Source organism: Lithobates pipiens, unplaced genomic scaffold (assembly GCF_037356315.1).
Source record: "Lithobates pipiens isolate NorthernLeopardFrog02 unplaced genomic scaffold, aLitPip1_a1.2 Scaffold_18, whole genome shotgun sequence".
Classification (NCBI taxonomy): domain Eukaryota; kingdom Metazoa; phylum Chordata; class Amphibia; order Anura; family Ranidae; genus Lithobates; species Lithobates pipiens.
This window is the reverse complement of record NW_027507758.1, coordinates 248,389,500-248,408,449: the sequence shown is the minus strand read 5'-3', so window position 1 is coordinate 248,408,449 and position 18,950 is coordinate 248,389,500. Positions and strand designations below refer to the sequence as shown.

Genomic DNA, 18,950 nt, shown 5'->3' with positions numbered 1-18,950 from the left:
GTTCGTATCCCAACCATGACACTCCCTGCCTGGAGTTTGCATGTTCTCCCTGTGCCTGCGTGGGTTTCCTCCGGGTACTCCGGTTTCCTCCCACAAACCAAAGACATGCAGGTAGGTTAATTGGTTTCTGTCCAAAAATTGGCCCTAGTATATGAATGGGGACCTTGGATTGTGGGTAGGGACCAATGTGAGTGTGTAAAGTACAGGGATGGGGACAATTGTAGACACTCGGGTTGAACTGGATGGACTGGTGTCTTTATTCAACCTTACTAACTATGAACTATGAATGCTCCTCCAAGAGGAGTGCAATGTTTAAATATTGTTTTAGGCTGCAACCCCATTTGATCTGTCTCCAGGAGACACATTTAAAGTCAGATTTGATCCGTCTGTTGCGGTCGCACAAATATCCCTCCCAGTTTCATTCATTGCACTCCTCTTACTCGAGGGGAGTTAGTGTGCTGGTCTCTGGGAGGATCTCTTTTGAGTGCTTGCAACAGAGGATTGATGGGGAAGGCAGATTTGTGTTTTTATTATGCAAGCTCAACATATTTGTGTATTATTGCTGCCATGTATGTCCCTCCCCCCTACTCCTCAGACCCCCTGAAGAAACTAGCCCCATACCCCAGTGTACTGGCTCTCACATTGGGGTTCTTCAATAATGTTTTAGACCCACAACCGGACAGACTATCCCCAATTCCCAGATCAGTCAACCATTCCACAAGTAAAACCATGTTTGCATCCTTGCTATCTGAGCTGGGTCTGAGGGATGTGTGGAGGGAGAGGAAACAATGGTCAAATGTTACTCATATCACTCAGCCTCACATGGTAGTCTTTCACGCATAGACCTGGGCCTAGGAAATGTGTCCCTTATGCAGAAGGTACTAGATGCAGCTTATGAGCCCCGATTACTTTCTGACCATGCTCCCTTTTGGGTAAGAATAGATGTCATGGCTCAGGAAATTAGACCCCTCTGGAGGATCAATCCATTCTGGATGACGCTGTTGCCATCACCGGATGGGATTTCTAGTGCCTTGGGGGAGTTCCTTCGCTTCAACAGGGGCTTCGCGAGGGTGGCTGTTTGGGACTCTCTCAAGGCATTTCTGAGGGGATGTCTCATTCGAGGGATCACTGGTGTTAAGAGGAGGTCAGGAGAATGGGAAACCATAAAAAGGGAAAAATTACAAACTAGAGAGCAGACAATGGTCACCGACCATTCCCAATTACATAAAGAGGCATTGATCGAAGCCCAATCATTATATAATTGTATGGTGCTATCTGCAGCCGAAAAGAGGAGATTATTTGTACAACAGGAGTATTATGAAGAGGGAGAGAATACAGGCCAACTTCTTGCCCTGGTGGCAAGGGAACAGAGAGACACAGCCTCCATTCTGACCATTAAGTCAGGGACAGGGGAAATCCATGCTCTTAGAGCCAACATACTGAAGATATTTCACCAATTTTACACAGATCTCTACTCCTCTAGGGCTATGGCTAGTTCTTCGGAACTGGAGTCCTTCCTACAGGACTGTACTTTCCCACAAGTCTCAGAGGCTGACAGGGCCATGCTGAGTTCTCCGATAACCATTGAGGACTTGACAGAAGCCCTACAGGGAGCTATGAAACATAAATCTCTGGGTTCGAATGGCCTCCCTGCTGAGGTTTAATCGTGCTTTGGTGATATCCTCCTTCCACCACTGCTACAGGTTTTTTCTGTGGCGGTGGAGGAGGGGTGTCAACCAGATAGCATGCAGGAGGCCATCATAGTGGTGATACCCAAACTGGGGAAAGACGAGCTTCTACTGGACTCATACCGCCCCATCTCTCTCCTGAACTTAGATGTCAAACTCCTGGCTCGAGAATTGGCGAATAGACTAGCTAAAGTAATTGGGGGACTCCTGCATAGAGATCAATCTGGGTTCATACCCACTAGGTCTACGGCCAACAATATTAGGCGCCTTTTTCTAAACTTACAAACCCCAGTGGACAATCCTGGAGGGAGGGCCATACCGTCTCTGGATGTCGCTAAGGTGTTCAATAGTGTGGAATGGCCCTACCTCTGGGAGATCCTAGCTAGCTTTGGTCTGTGTGACCAGTTTAACTGGGCGAAGATTCTCTATTCAGCCCCTAGAGCAAGACTCTTCATTAACAATTCTCGCTACATCGGGGCACTCACAGGCGTGCCCTTTGTCACCCCTGTTTGCCCTTGCGGTGGAAAAACTAGCCATACTAATCCACAGATCCTCTGAGATCGTGGGATTTCACAGAGGCCCCTCGGAGCAAAAAAATTTATCTTCGCACCAACGACACCCTGCTTTACCTAGGAGACAAGACAAGCTCTTTGCAGGCGCTAATGGTGCTTATAACCAGGCTTGGAAAATTCTCTGGCTTTTCACTAAATAGTTCTAAATCCATCCTGATGCCCCTAGATCCCATGACAAATTCTCTGCCCCAGGAGGCTGGACAAATTACAATAGCCATTTCTTTTAGATATCTGGGGGTGAAACTTCTAGCTACCTAGAATTAAATGTGAGCCCTCTGTTAGATAAACAGAGGGAAAAATCCCCTAGCTGGTGCAAGCTCCCCCTGTCGGTGGTAGGAAGAGTGAAAAATGATCTGGGCCCCACAATTGCTGTATATCTCTTAGAACTCCCCTATGTGGATCTCTAATAAATGGTTCAAAAGAGTGGATACCCAGATGTGGGATCTCATCTGGAAATGGAAAAGAGCTAGAATCTGTTTAAATACCCTACAATATAGTAAGGACAGAGGGGGACTGGTGGTACCACATCACAAATGATATTTTCTGGCCTCCAAAATGCAGCAGATCATGGGGTGGGGAAGAGATGCTGCCTTAGATGATCCTATTGTACGATTAGAAACCTGAGTCAACCCATATTTGAAAGCCGGCTCTCATTTGGAAATGGATAATCCCGCCTTGCCCCCAACCTCCCAACGGCGGGTCTTCTTAGAAAAGTATGGGAGGCAACCCGAGAGGCACTGAGGGTCAGGGCACCCCTGGAATTCACCCCTCTGTGGAATAATCCAAGTTACCCAGAAGTCAAACTGGAGGGATTCACCCTATGGAAACGCAAGGGAATATGTTTTTTTCCACAGATATATACAGGGAATGTATTGAAATCTTTTGTACAACTTTGCTCGGAATTTACACTCCCCACTAGATGTTTTTATCAATATCTCCAACTCTGGCACGCTTTGCAGGCTTAGAGACAGACAACCTCCCTGACTACAACCTCGCCCCTGCTCCTAAGCTACTTCAAGCGAATGCCAGGAAGGGGCAGATTTCAAAAATGTACTCAGCAGGACCATGCCTCATTGAAATGTAGAGCTAAATGGGTCACAGACATTGGAGAGATTGATGGCGATAAATAGGACATGGCATTGGAATTGATCCCTATAGTTTCCATTCCATCTCGGCCTCCCATAGCTTATTGCAGCTGTTTATTCTGCATAGAACCTATTGGACGTCAACAAAATTGGATGCATAGGGCCTGAGGGATTCACTCCTATGTCCAAAATGTAAAACACAACAAGGTGATTTCATTCACATGCTGTGGCGATGTCCAAAGCTCAACAAGTATTGGGCTGAGGTCACACAGAATATTTCCCAACTGGCGCAGGTACCGGTGATCACCACCCCTCTGGTATGTCTATTGGGAGTGATTGATGAGATCTACCAGAGGGGAATGTATATTATAATTACTAGACTACTATACCTAGCTAGAAAGCTTATAGCTAGACACTGGATGGCACCTACCGTACCTACATGTAAACTCATTCCTGATTAAGGAACAACTGACCTATTGTCACAGGAATGCCGTGACAAAATTTGAATTTATCTTACAGCCATGGGTGGCTGATCTGGCTCTGCCCCCCCCCCCCCCCCCCCCAGCTAGTAATGGATAGACTATTGCGACTCTAAAAATGCGAAAAGTAAATGGAGTGGTGGGGTAAAAGGAGAAGGGAAGAGAAAACAGTTGAATGTCTCAGTTCTGTTATGTTAAACACTTGGTGTAGCAAATCCAACAGCAAAAAGAAAGAAAAAGATTGTGTTCTGATTTGCAGGTTGTCCAATAAAGTGCTAAAAGTTTGCGTTAACTGTTATGTAATCATGCATTGCAACATATATGGTTATATTTGAAGACATGTATTGTATGTCTTTGACAGATTGTTACTGTATTCAGCCCTGACAATGTTTGCTATTTACCTGTATGATTATTTGCTGCATCAACAAATAAAAAAAGTTTTGATAAAAAAAAAAAAAGTAAAAAAAAAAAAAAAAAAAAAAAAAAGACAGATAACGTACTCCGTAACTGTCAGGAAAATAAGCTGCTGTTTATTTGAATCAACCATGCATTACCTTCATGTCTAAAAATGGTATTCCATTATTGGACTCTTCTGTAAATCTTAATTGTTTTGTACTGCTGTACCTTTTCCTTTGCTCTTTGATATCAATAAAAAAAGAGTTTGGATAAAAAAATAAAAATGATCGTGCCATTCTGTTGTAACCTACAGTTGAAAATGAATCTCATTGGAAATAAAAGAAATGTGTTTTGCCTGCTTACCCATGTTTTCTCTAAAGAAAAAATAATTCTCCAAGGATATACAAACTTTTGAGCACAACTGTATGATGACAAATACACAAGCAAAGCTAACCTACTATATGTACAAATGAGTATCTTCACTTGCTGCCCTCTAAATCTTCTTCAGTGAGGTCAAACATACATCTCCTCTCCATAGGAAGATCATATGCTCCTCCATAGTTAGAAGCCACTGAAGGTGCGTGTATGGACAAGTATACCTTGGTGGGGGTGAGCCATCAGGCTGCACTGGCAATGTCTTTTTAACCACTTCCTGCCCGTAGGACGTCATACGACGTCCCTAGGTTGAAGTGGTGATATCTGGATGATGCCTGCAGCTACAGGCATCATTCAGATATCTTTGTTTTCAGCCAGCAATTCCCCATAATGTAAAAGCCATCCTAGTGGCCATTTAGCTTTTACAGGCAGCAGAAGAGGACATCGCCCCCTCCCATCACCCTTCGGTGCCTCTCTGGGCTCTTCCGTGCGATCGGAAATCCGGAGATCTAATTCGTCAGCTGGGCCGGATTACCATAGACCTGAGGACCGGATGGACCCCGGCCATCTCTATGACCCTAGTAGGGCGGAAGTGATGTCATGACAATGTAAACACTGCCATTTTTCCCTGAAAAGCAGAAATCAATGTTTTTTTTGAGCTCATGCTTTCCAGGAGATATCTTGAGTCTTTTTGCTCCAGATCTCTCCATAAAGCACCCCCATCCGCTAATGCTCGCTCGCACACAGAAGCAAACGTATTCATAAGTTTACCTGCATATGTAAATGGCGTTGGCACCAGACATGTGAGCTATCGCCGTGAATGTTAGAGCGAGAACAATAATTCTACAACTAGACCCCCTCTGTAACTCTAAACTGATAACCTGTAAAAACGTTTAAAGTGTAGCCTATGCATATTTTTAAGTACCGAAATTTGGTGCCATTCCATGAGTGTGCACAATTTTTAAGTGTGACGGGTATCTATTTACTCGGCGTAACATCATCTTTTATATTCTACCAAAAAATTGGGTTATACGTTGTGTTTTTTTTAACTAAAATTCATTATAGTGTATTTGTTCCAAAAAAATTGCATTTGAAAAATTGCTGTGCAAATACCGTGTGACATAAACTACAACAACTGACATTTTTTTCTCTACAGACTCTGCTAAAAAAATATATAATGTTTTGGGGGTTCTAAGTAATTTTCTAGCAAAAAAACACCCAAATGATGATTTTTACATGTAGGAGAGAAATGTTAGAATTGGCCAGGGTGGAAAGTGATTAGGAAAGGTAGAATGTAGGGTTTACCATAAACCCTATTATTTCTCTTGATAAAAAGCACATTTTTCACAAACACAAAAAAGCTCAAAAGACATACTGTTTTCTTTCAGCCTTGCTTTATTTGAAGCACAGTCACAGCATTGTCATTGTCTAGTAAATTGAAGGCCCCTGAATGTTTACAGTATTACAAAGGTTGAGGGTCACAGCCACATATCACAGAAGTACTGAAATAAATTAAGCATTTTATGTAGCCTGATGCAGGGGGCTTCAGCATATTGCATTGCATTATGATGAAACCTCCTTCAGCAGCCTATGGGTTAACTACACGTGTTTTTTTTTTTCCTTTCTAAAATTCTCAAAAATGTACAAATTTTAAATGCAGGTTAAAAAGTAAGGATTTTAAAAGTCCTAATATATACAAATAATATAAAAACTACACAAGACGTCAAAATTATGCTATAAAACAGTACAAAAGAAACTCAGTCTGTCCAAATTGTAAAATGCCTTTTTCCACATGTAAAAACTGTTAAGAAATTGTACAGGCATATTGCTTTTAAAACTAAAAAGAGATTGAAACTATTCTTTGGTAACCAAAATTTAGCATTTTTAGATAAGAAACAAACATTGGCATTCATTTTTTTGTTGTGTTTAGTCTTTTGTGTCAGCATATTAAAATGAATGTCAAGCAATAAAATATATGGTTACGCAAACATCTTTGTAGTGCAAGTTACACAGTCTGAGAAAAGAAACAAGTGGAAAACGTAGTGTTTATTAACAAAAACCCTATAGTGTAACTACATGGACTAGCAATGCAGCAGAGTGCACTGCGGCTTATTGCAGCATCATGTAGGGTCCTGTACATTTGCAGTTTTGTTTTTGTTACAAAAATTCTGCGCTGAATATTTGCATTCAAAAATGACATTTTTGCTGTGTTTTATGAAGTGGCAATATACTTCTATGGCTGATTGTATAATATTTTCTATGCTGCATTTGTTTTTCTACATAAAATCTAGGCTTGTACCGCTGCACAGCAGCTGAAAATATTCAAGAGAGGTGACTCAACTGTGATATTAATAGAAAAGAAAAATAAAACCAGAAACGACAACCAGTACCAAAGAAATCATAAACCAGCAATTTGATTGGGTTAGTTTAACAAGCCCACTACCAGCCCACTAATTGCACTCAGTGTAATAAACTCTGGCTGATGCCCAGAATAAGTTATGCCAGCAGTGTATCTATGACCCATTATACCCTGTTTAGTAGATGTCACTATGTTTTAGAAACCTAAATATAGACAGCATTTCCAACCCATTACCTCATGCTTGGATGCATGTTCTTGGCAGCTGTTTCTTTGAGATGTTTTTAAGAGCTCCAATGCAGGCATTGGGGTTCTAGATCTCTTTCCCAACTTTGGTTTCACCACTCTGTCTTGCAGGTGCTGCATACTAAATCAATCCCGCTAAATGCTAACTCACAGAGGCTGCAATGTTAAAGCATTTACTATACAGACACCAAGTGCATGGCAATGTGCAACATTGCTTTTGTGATCATAGCATTCTCTCTGCTTTCTAGGGATTTGCTTGATACATTTCATGACACACCACCATTCCTTAGCTATTTTCATTACGAAAAGTCATTGTCTTTGCTTGGGCTGACATCTGAAAATCTACTCATCAAGTCTATGTGAACTCTGGGATTGGAACTGTCAGCACCAATAGAGTAATTCAGCTCAGAGTCCCTTCTCTGAAACCTGTCCAGGCTCATTGTGTTCATAAGTGGTGCCTTTGTACAGCTATTTTCTACAGCATCAGCCGTCTCTCCTTCCCCTTCACAAATCACTGTCATGGGACTGCTTTGAAGGCGGCTCCGGACGTTGTATTTACTGCTGGCTGCAGATGGTGGTGTTCTGGAGCGGCTGTACCTAGTCCCAGAAACTGACATGCTTCTTGGCATTATTCCCTCACTCTTGGCCCATTCCTCCTGAGCTTTTTTATTCTTGCTCGGGGAACTCAATGTCGGACTGTCTGGCAGCTCCAGGGATGAATCAGATTGTGATCTTTGAAACCTCGGGTCAGTGTGTTTCAGCATTTCCGCAGCAGACATACGAAATCCACACTCCGACCTGCTTCCCTTTTTTAGCAACAGAGCTTTGAAACTATCATTGCTGGTACTAGACTTTCGGATACTTCTGTGGATTGCTCCAGGCTGCTTAAAGGAGCTCACATTTGGGACGACTCCTGTTGGTGTGACTGGTGGGGAAGGCGAGTGATTTCTACAGCGATCATCATCAGAATCCTTGCGACCAAGAACCTTCCTTTTGGATCTAGAAGTAAAAAAGAAATATATATATATTAAATGGCTGCAACAGAAAAGTTATTTAACATGGGCTACGAATATCTGTGGGTCAACAAGGGCGTTATATGGTTTTCAATGTTGAACGTGCAGTTCAATTCTAGAAATGGTTAATGTTGTTCTTTCATTTCCAACAAGATCTACAAATGTTTCTGCAATTTTCTAATGCATCTGAATTCTTGACTGCCTGATATCTTACAATAGTTTTCTGTGACAAGGTCAGAAAACAGGAAAAGTACAGAGAGAAACGATGGGTCCTTCAGAAACCCACTCCTTCCTGACAATGTCAGGTAAGATTTAAAGCCTCCTCCAATCCCAAGCCATGGGACACTGTTTTATTCATCAGAGGTCAATTCTTTCTTTGATATCTACATTAAATATATGGATAAAACGGTTTCTGCTGACTACAAAATGTATATTTCTGTTGTATAATTTCTATTACAAATCAAAAAAAAAAAAAAAAAAGGAAGGAAGCATTAAGGTGGGCTTTATATTTATATTGTTTCACTTATTTTTGTATGTTAAAATATTGTTGTAGTCCCTATATGTCCACAATTTGTACAGTGTGCTAGATTTAGAAAACAGCTAATTGTCAGGCAAATTTCTACCACAAGATGGCGATAAACTACACTCAGACAACCTCAAGTAAAACAGTAGCTTATATATTTACTTACAAGTTAAGGTTCAAGCTAGCTGATTATTAAATACACTTAGCTTCTGTCAAAACATTAAGGCCTCTTTCACACGGACTGTCCATTCAGGTCCGCCTGTCAGCTTTTTAGGCGTACCTGAATGGACACTCCATAGACCTCTATGGAGCGTCGGATGTCAGCGGTGACATGTCCGCTGACATCCGACCCGCTCCGATTCGAAAAAGTGTGATGGAGGAAAAAACTACTTTTCCATCCGTCTGAGGATCGGATCAAGTGACCACAGACTCTACGGTCCATCCTCATCCGGTCCCCCATAGGGGAAAGTGGCGCTCTGACAGGTCAGTCCCTACATGGTGTTCAGAGATGGACATGTCATCTTCCTTCTCAGCGGGGATCCACGGAGCGATCCCCTGCTGAGCAGAGCGGGCTCCATACAAGGACACATCCATCTGAAGGAGCCCTAAGGCATGAAATTTCAACTCCACTCAAAAAGCCTTAAAAGATACACAAAATAGTATCTCCACCACCTACTGTTTTACAAAAAATGCCAGGCCATGCATATAAACTATAATTTCTGGTCACAGACTTTGCTGACCATAAATCTGATGAATCTTTGAAGAAAACCTATCAACAAAAAAAGTATTGGGGATGCTGCTGTTGTCTTTAAATGAAAGTGCTGATGCTAGAGGCAAGTCAAGTAACTAGCATTTTCAGAATGAGGTAAACCATTGTCTATGTATTTCTCTATTGAGATGTGCATTTCATCTCAAATATGTTACTCTAAACCACTGTTTCTCAACCGGGGGTTCAGCGGCGATCTACCTGTCAGTTGCAGGCAGCTGACATGTAGATCACATGGACACATGGAGAGACAATAAAACAGCTGCCATACTATTAGCTGTAGCGTGCTGTTCTCCACTGGCCCCTCCTCCCCATTAAAGGTGCTTGTATGTGACATCATTTGGGATGGACAGGATAGGAGGATGGAAGAAGGGGCTGGCGGGGAACAGTGGACCACTGGAGGACTTAAGAAAGGCACCTCTGAACCCAGTAGAAGAAAGACAGTACAGTAGAATGCCCAGCTGTGTCCCCCACAATGTGTCCACAGTCTGTCCCATGTAATGTGCCTTGTGCTCTGTTCCATATAATGTGCCTCGCTCCCACATAACGCGCCCTGCTTTCATGTAATGTGCCCTGCTCCCATGTAATGTGCCCTACCCTCATGTAATTTGCCCTGTTCTCGCATAATGTGCCCTGCTCCCATGTAATGTGCCCTGTGCTCCATCCCCTGTCCTATATAATGTGCCCTGCTCCCACGTAATGTGCCTTGCTCCCACGTAATGTGCCCTGCTCCCACGTAATGTGCTCTACCATCATGTAATGTGCCCTACTCCCATGTAATGTGCCCTGTTCTCACATAATGTGCCCTGCTCCCATGTAATGTGCCCTGCTCCCATGTAATGTGCCCTGCTCCCATGTAATGTGCCCTGCTCCCATGTAATGTGCCCTGATTCCCTCTCATGTAGTGTGTCCTCCTGCCCCCTCCACATACGGTTTATCTCAAGTTGGACCCAGTACAATTTTCAATTAAATAGGTACCTTTTAATATTTATTCTTTTATTTAATGCTATTTCTAAAAATAATTGTTATTATCCACAGCTTGCTGATCATACCAATGTTCCGTGAGCTGTAGATGTCAACATTATTTCAGGTGTTCCCCAGGATCTCAAACTTTTTGCCAGGGGCTCCTTGAAGGTAAAAAGGTTGAGAAAACACTGCTCTAAACAATATATCTGATTGCTAAAGATTAATCATCTCATGCTAAATAAGGCAGAAGTCCAAAAGGAGAAAACTCAGTGGTACTCTCTATAATTATCACCTAACATCACAGGGTAATCAGCGCCTAATTCACTGAAAACCGCGAAGGGAAAATTCATAAGCAGTGTTAAGCAATGATTAACATGCTATACATAAATCTCACCTAAATATACCATCAATTCTAAAGCAAGTGTCAATCTTAAAACAAACACGCTGAGCTGTCCAAGGCAGATCCAGTGTTCTTATGAGAATATTTTTACAATTGATATAAAAATTGTTTAAAGGTTATGTTCACTTTTTGGAAAGAAATTATAAATACACATGCAGGTAAAAAAAAAAAGTGCTTTTTTTTTCTTTTTTTGGAGATTGTATAGCATTGCACCAGTGATCAGCAGATTGCTGGTGCCATGCAGGTCTTCAACAGATCGGTCAGTGTATCTGCTTGCCTGTACATAGTGGTAAGCAGATACATTCTGACAGAAAGCATGAATGCAATACCACGGCGCTACCCATTGCCAGGGTAGTTCATTGAAAACTACAAGCCGATAGCCCAAACGCTGCTGGGCCTTGTAGTTTTCCATGGACAGAAAAGCCATGTAAATCAGTGACGTGGGCAGAGTCCTGCTTGGCCATGTTTTTATAAATCGTAACAGCTAGTGGGGAGGGAGAAGAACCTCGCTGTCAGGAATTTGGGGAGGTACAGGTCCATTCGTAACATGTTACACCCTAAAATGGGTGTAACATACGAAACGTGAACTTATCCTTTAATTCATAAATGAAAGGCTGTAATAACAGATTTTGATAAAACTAAAATTAACTGGATATAAAACATATAATACATATTGAGAGGAGTTATCTTAGCACCCCTCTAAATACTGTGAAATGAAATAACATTAATGTCTAAAATAAAAGTGATAAACCAAGGTAGTTCCCCTGCACACATTCACAGGGCATCAACATAACTTTACTATACTACGCCATTTGTTTCATCTAAATAGAACTGCACAGTTAACATGAAAACGTATTGAGAGAACATAGTTTGCATCTGCATGGTAAGGAAAATGTGTAAGATTTTGATTTCTTTCTACTACAGCAAATGCATGAAGATTAATGAGTGAAAATGTTCCAAGTACAGAACTGTCTGGGGCATACAACTAGGTCCACAATGTCATAACAGAGGGAATTTTGGATGACGTTGGAATGAATTAGACATACAATAATCCCAACACTGGTCATTCACTGAGCAGTATGGGTCCTAGGTATATTTTTACTTGCCAGATTCAGCCATGCTTGCCAAGAGGCATTGGCGTTGACACTCTGTCCAAAACTGTGTTATAGAACCAGAAGGGGGTATTGACAGTGGCAATTGAAAGAAGGGAGTATCAACAGACAAAAAAGAAAAAAAAAAAAAAAAAAACAGAAAAATAAAAAGAGAAACATGTATAATAATCATTAGCTACAAATAAAGCATTATTTTTGTATACAGGATCATCATACACGTAACAGTTACAATTAGTATAAAGTAAATAAAAAAACATGTTGTCATGTGTTGTTTATCTGATACTGCCAGATATACCAATTAAAATTTGAGAAAGACAACAGACAAAACCAGATGATAGGGTACAAATGACTGTCCCCTATTTCTACTGCCATTTTTTTTTTTGCAGACTCCAGTGTACCTGCATGTTATCTAAAAAAAAAATGTTATATGGCTAAAAAACTGGCGCAGAAGTCGCCTTGCTGCTACTGTCATCAGTTTTTATTAAAAAGATGAACAGACTTCTGATTGATTGAAATTGGGTTAAGTTCCATTTCTCAAAAATCAGCTTGTGTGTGCATATGTTATTCGGAATAAAAATGTTGAAGATATGTCAGTTCTTCATTTTACCAGTTTAATGATATAGGATATATCAATCCCTAAGAATAACTTACTCATGTATCATTTAGACTTAAGCCGTAAAGAAGTAGTGAGATTGGGATCACTCATAGACTTTACATAATCTCATTTTATAAACCCTTCAATTATTGAATCTCTCACATTGAACTTTTGCCATGTTTAGTTAAGCCTGCCCCCTTCCTATTAATATTATATGTGTCCCCAGAAGAGACGGCTACTGATTGCGTTCATTTGCATTGCCTCTGCCACCAAGTATATCTAGTTTCCTTTCACCAGCTGCACACTCATCTAAAGGGGGAGTTTAATCTGAAGCGTTGGAAAACCGGTTGTGTTAAGTGTTGGTTCACACTGAGGCAGCACGACTTGCAGCACGACTGCCTCAGGCGACCTGGACATGACCACTGCGGCGACTCTCAAAACGACTTCTCTATAGAAGTCAATGCAAGTCGCCTCAAGTCGCCCCCAAAGTCGTACAGGAAACTTTTTCTAAGTCGGAGCGACCTGTGTCGCTCCGATTAGAACGGTTCCATTGTACATAACGTGACTTGTCAGGTCGCTAAGTCCACTGACAAGTCGTCCCAGTGTGAACCGGCACTTAGGCACCCACACACATTTCAAACCTATTATAAGATAAACTGACCTGTTCAGTATTCCAACTGCAGCAACAATGGAGGCCTTAAAGGGCATTTTTTTAACTTCACTTTCCAATCATGTATATGTCACATTTAAGAGGAAACTATAAGACAGAATGTTTTTCCGTTTTTTTCTTTTTCTTCGGGTAGCTCATGAGCTCAAGTTCATGAGACCAGACAAGCGCTGCAAAGTACCGTATTTATCGGCGTATAACACGCACTTTTTTCCCCTTAAAATCAGGGGAAAATTGCGGGTGCGTGTTATACGCTGATCCTCCGTGATTTCTGGGCTCTGGCCGGCTTTCAGCCGCCTTCGGCCCTTCTTGGCGGCTTGTGGACGAAAGCTGCCGAGTACGGCCGAAAGCCGCCGAGGACGGCCAAAGGCGGCCGAGAACTACCGGGCGCCGCCGAGATACACAGGACATCTCGGCGGCGCCATTTTTAAAAATAAAAGGCAAGGCTGCAATGGGGACAGGCTGCATGACAAGGCTGCAAATGACACTGACAAGGCTTCAGAAGGACACTGATAAGGCTGTATTGATGGGCATTTAAATGTAAGTTTTTTTTCCCTTAAATTTCCCTCCTAAAAGTTTTTTCCTTAAAATTCCCTCCTAAACTTGGGGTGCGTGTTATACGCCGGTGTCTGTTATACGCCGATAAATACGGTACTTTGCAGAGGTCCTGACTACATGTAAATGGTGCTTGTTTTGTTAAACAGTGTTTGTGCCCACTTGTGCACTGGCATTACAAAGTGAGTGGGTTCATTGTTGATTGAAATTGGGAAAAAAAGCATTATATGCTTTTTTTTTTTTTTATCTTTAATAAAGGACTCTTGTTTTTTTAACACTTCACTGCTTTTTGGGGTGAATGAATAGGGGTACAGGATCCTTTCTTAAAGGGGGCTTCCAAATTCCGATAAGCCCCCTGCCCGCTGACCCCCACAACCATCAGCCAGGGTTGTGGAGAAGAGGCCCATGACCCCATCGACATGGGGGAGAGGTGCTTTGGAGTGGGGGGCAGATCCCCTCCTAGCAAAACACCCATTCCCCCATGTTAAGGGCCTGCAGCCTGGTATGGTTCGGGGGGGGGCTCGCTCATCCCCTCCATTTCCTGATTTGATGGGCTGCATGCTTGGATAAGGGTCTATTATGAATTTTGGGGGGACCCCATGCCATTTTTTTTATTGTGGCACGGGGGTCCCCCCCAAATCCAAACCAGACCCAAGGGGTATGGACCTGGGGGGACGACGACACACTATGCCATTTTTTTCCCTATTTATTTTTGCTGGCAATTTTGTTTTTTACATTCAGGTTTCAGAGGGGAACTCAGCTAACAGCTGATGACTCATCAGTTGTTAGGGACTCGGCGGCCGGCTTCCCGGCCCACTCCTTAGCAACCAGCTATATACAGCGTTTAAACTGAAAAAAAAAAACCACATCAATAATCGCATCACAAACACAACACTTCAATTTCTGGTGAGATTTCACTGAAGTCTATTACACGCAAAATGCGGGGAAAAAGTTCCCGACCCTTTCCAAAAACGCATTGGCTGCAAAACACAGATGTAAATGTGTACCATAGGAAACCATGTTAAATGGACTGTAGTGTGTTTCTGCAAACTGCAACATGCACTAAAAAACAGCTAGGTGTGAACCTAGGGTAAGAGTTTATTGTAAAATGAAAACAAAGTAAAAAGTAGCATAAATTAAACATAACATGCATAACAGAACACAGATTCAGAAAACATAACACAAATAACCTTGTAATAACTTCATGTTCTCTGCAAAAAACAGATTGCATCATATAGCATGTTTTTGCAGAGTTAGGGACAGTGAAAAAAATAAAGTGCAAAAGATGCTCATAAAATATATGAAACTAGAAGACACGACTTACCTATGAATGGCTGCAAACAGATCCTCAGTAGTCCTAGGCCTAGTTGGAGTTAATATTTCCTCACTGCCACTGAATTGGTCATTGGTCTGTAGAAGGGGTGAACTTGAAGTATTTGCTTCAAAAACATCAGCTACAAAAGAAATAAAATGAATGTTCAACTATAGTGTAGAAATACTAGTACTAATAGTTTAGTGGCCAATAAATTAGAAGAACTTTGATCATTGGAGAAAACCATTTATGCATTCGGAAAATCTTGCTAATAAGCCACTAGAGAAATGAAACACACTATATATATATATATATATATATATATATATATATATACATATACATATATATACATACACACACACACACAGTATGTGCACATAACACTAATACTTTTAGGAACTAGTAAAATGATCCCATAAAGAAGTGGGATAGTATAGGAAAATGACTTCTCTTACCATTTTCATCTTCCTGGAATATTTTTTGGTCACAGTTTGTGCTCCCGTTCTTGCCATCTGGGACGCTGGCCTCATCAGACATTGTAGGCTGCTCCTCCTCTTCCTGGTGATTTGGGCTTTCCAGAGCAGGAGTAAAAATCGTGATGTCCTCTGCAACTTTACAAGAAGAAACAGTCTCTTCTCCGGCTTGGCAATTCAAACTCACAGACTCTTCTGAACTGTTCTCTTCTGCTACATGGCCATTTACCTCCTCACAATGTTCGCTTACAGAATCCTTCTCAGAGGCTTTTGGCATGCTACTCACATTTTCTTTGACTTGAGCTATTTTTTCTGCTGCCAAATCAAGCTGCGGAGGTGGAACGATAAGAAACAATTTGGGCTTCTTTGAAACAGGAGGAGGCTTCTTGTTGGGAGATGCATTTGGCGGACTTTGGGAAGTACTTGCTTTCTCTTGTGGCGATGACATTTTGGACAACATAGTTTTATCTCCATTGTGTGCTGAATCCTGATATTCCTCTTCTCTGCATCCACCGTTCGGATTTTCGACAGTAGTAAATCTAGCTGACTTGTTCGGAGAATCAGAGTACTGTAGCTGCTCATCTTGCAAGTTCAGATTTTTATCTTCTTTGATGCTTTCACTGTAACTGAGATCTGAAGAGACAGATGGCATGGAAGATGGCCGTGAAAATAAGGGTGACGTTTCATTTTGAAATTTTGGCTCTTGCACCTGCTCAGCTATATTTTCCGCTTCTGGTTGTGATGCTTTTTTAACAGACCTTAACTGCACCATTTGGAGTGCCTGAGCAGTAATAAGAGGAGCTATTGGACTTATTAGTTCTTGTTTATTTGGAGAGTTATTTTGTGGATTAACCAGGAAAGTGTCCTTTCTTTGAGGCGAGGGCTCCTTTTTCAATTTTAGTGTTTCTGTGTTAAAAGGGGGAACTTTGGGAGCAGCCTTAGAGTGCAAAGTGGGAAGAGGAGGAGGGGGAGGAGGAAGAGCTGGTGGGGGAAAGGCCTGTTGTGTATATCTCTCAGTATTTTTTGAATGTGATAGCCACAGATTGTCATCGGGTAATAGAAACAGTGCTGCCTCTGGAGGTGGAGGTGGGAGATTCGGAGATGGTGGCAAAGTACTATTGTCAACCATATCAATCATGGGTGGAGGGGGTGGGTCTGGTGTAAGTGGGGGTGTTGGAGAGGATGGCAAAACCATGGTAGCTTTTCTGATAGTCTGCTGTGCAGAGTCTGATGTGTTTGATGAAAGAGAAGTTGATGATGAAGAAATAGAGACTGATGAGATCAGAGAAGATCTTCTTTCAGGCACTTTGGGCTTTACTTTATTTTTTCCAGTTCCTGGAGACATACTTCTCAAGAGTAGTGGTACAGGTGTTAGATTGGTTGGGGTATTCGATTGGCTTGAATATCCACTAGAAGGTGAAGTGACTCTGCAAGGCTTTTCAGGCGATGCATTAATTGGTTTGGATACGCCACTATGCATTTGTTGTTCAGAAAAATTTGACAATTTCTTAGGGGAGTGCAATGTTGATTTTGGATGCTCATCAATGTAATAACTCCAATGATCAGCATACTCCGATTTTATGCTGCTTGTCTCACTCTGAGAGGGAGTAACAGGACAAATAGAGTACATATTGGCAGCTGTGGCAGACAGCCCACTACTACTTGCACTTACTGTGCTCTGACTGCGAGATCGCAGCACCCAAGGATCCTCATAGTCGCTGCATGGACTCTGTGATGGTGAGCTGCCACTTTTACTCTTCAAGTTTAGCTGCAATGATTGCTGGAGAGTGGCAATAAGCTTTTCATTAAGCACCTGCCCATTAGATTGTAGGTCTTTCTTAGGTGGACGCCTGAGAGAGTCTGTCCTAGATGGAGGTGGGGGAGGTTTTTTTGGCTTTTTCAGAGATATGCTACGGGTAAGAGATTTGTCACTATAACTTGAAGTATCATCCTGGTTCAGAGTGTCTTTCTTATCCATGACATTGATGATGCTGTGACGGGGATTCTGAACACCATTGTGTTGTCTCTGGTTACCTGATCCAACTCCAGAATCCATGTGCATTGAAGTGTAGTAGCCATCATGGTCCAGAGAATAGAGTGAGCTGGAGTCAGCTTTCCTGTCTGAACTACAAGTACTCATATTACTAACAGGAGAGCCAGAGACAGCGGATGATGGTTTCCTTAAAGGAACATTACTGTCATTTTCCCTATTTTCACACAGCCACTGGTCTGCACTGTTAATGCTGCTGGTTATGCTCCCATTTCTTTGTCGACCATCTGAGTAGCTTGATTCACTGTGTGTATCACTGTCATGTGGGTGGCTATTTAAGGCAGCATTTATTTTGTATGGTATTGTTTGTGGGCTATTATTCATGCTATTTGTATTGTTGGGAGGCATTACATGATCACGCAAGTTAATAATCATCATGGCACCTGGTGATATTGCATCTGAGGCCTGAGAATGCCTCAATGAACTGTTCTCACTCCATTTAGCACTACAGAAGCGGTGATCACCCTTAGCATTGACACTGAGCTCTCGACATATACTTTTATTATTGGAAGATGACCCATGGGATGTTGGTTTAAGGTCCAGTTGCCCACTGCTTTGAGATGTGTTAATGGCAATCACCTCTGAAGAAGAGGACAACATGGCATTGGGAATGACACTTGTGGAGTAAGCTGCATGAGGGGAAACCACACATGCTGGGTTTGAAAAGACTTCTCTTTCTGAGCCCCGGACTTCTTGGGATTTTGGCCTTGAGAGTGTTCCAGTTCTATGCGTATTCCTGAGGTGAACAACACTGTCATCCACCTGCAACTTGCTTAGCTGACGTGGCAACGTAATAAAAGAATCTTCTATCCTGTTGGTGCTTTCTGTCCTTTCCACAAGGGACTGCAGGCAGACCCGAGCTCCTGTCCTTGGTAAACTGCGGAAATTCAGATCGCCATTGGGTCGTAAAGTACATCCTGCAGGGTCGCTCAGGGTGGACATATTTCCAGAAGAATTAGACATTAGAGCTGCTATGCCTTGACCTTTCTGGGCTCTAATTCTTCGGACAGAGGGAGGTACTATCTTTATCTCTTCAGTTTGGCAACTGAAGTCCCTTGTTTCAGACCGCTGCGAAGGCGAGAGGCATGGCTCTAGATTGTCCATTGCATTATAGCTCTCCGGTATGTGCATTGAGTGTCCTCTGAAACCTATCTGGCATGTACCCGCTGTTGGAACAAAATTAAAACAGTTAGAACTGCGTAAGAGGAATTGCTAAATTCTGTTGCTTTGTAAATAATTTAGCCCAAATATGAAGCACAAAATTATGTAAAGTAATATCATTCAACAACCAAAAATGATTTCCGATTTCAACAACTAA

The 18,950-nt window shown here is 42.0% G+C and overlaps 1 protein-coding gene across 12 annotated transcripts in view; it reads right to left on the bottom strand.

The window, feature by feature from the left end:
• Positions 1-5,972: 5,972 nt before the first annotated feature.
• The window catches only part of NHSL1 (NHS like 1), a 289,800-nt gene continuing 276,822 nt past the window's right edge, over positions 5,973-18,950 (bottom strand). For all 12 annotated transcript variants that reach the window (XM_077486755.1, XM_077486759.1, XM_077486756.1 and 9 more), the window contains 3 exons: positions 15,565-18,798; positions 15,119-15,248; positions 5,973-8,196 (listed from right to left, as the gene is read on the bottom strand). In XM_077486755.1, coding sequence (XP_077342881.1) covers positions 7,497-8,196; positions 15,119-15,248; positions 15,565-18,798 — 4,064 coding nt within the window. In that variant the 3' untranslated portion in view covers positions 5,973-7,496. The remainder of the gene's footprint in view (positions 8,197-15,118; positions 15,249-15,564; positions 18,799-18,950) is intronic.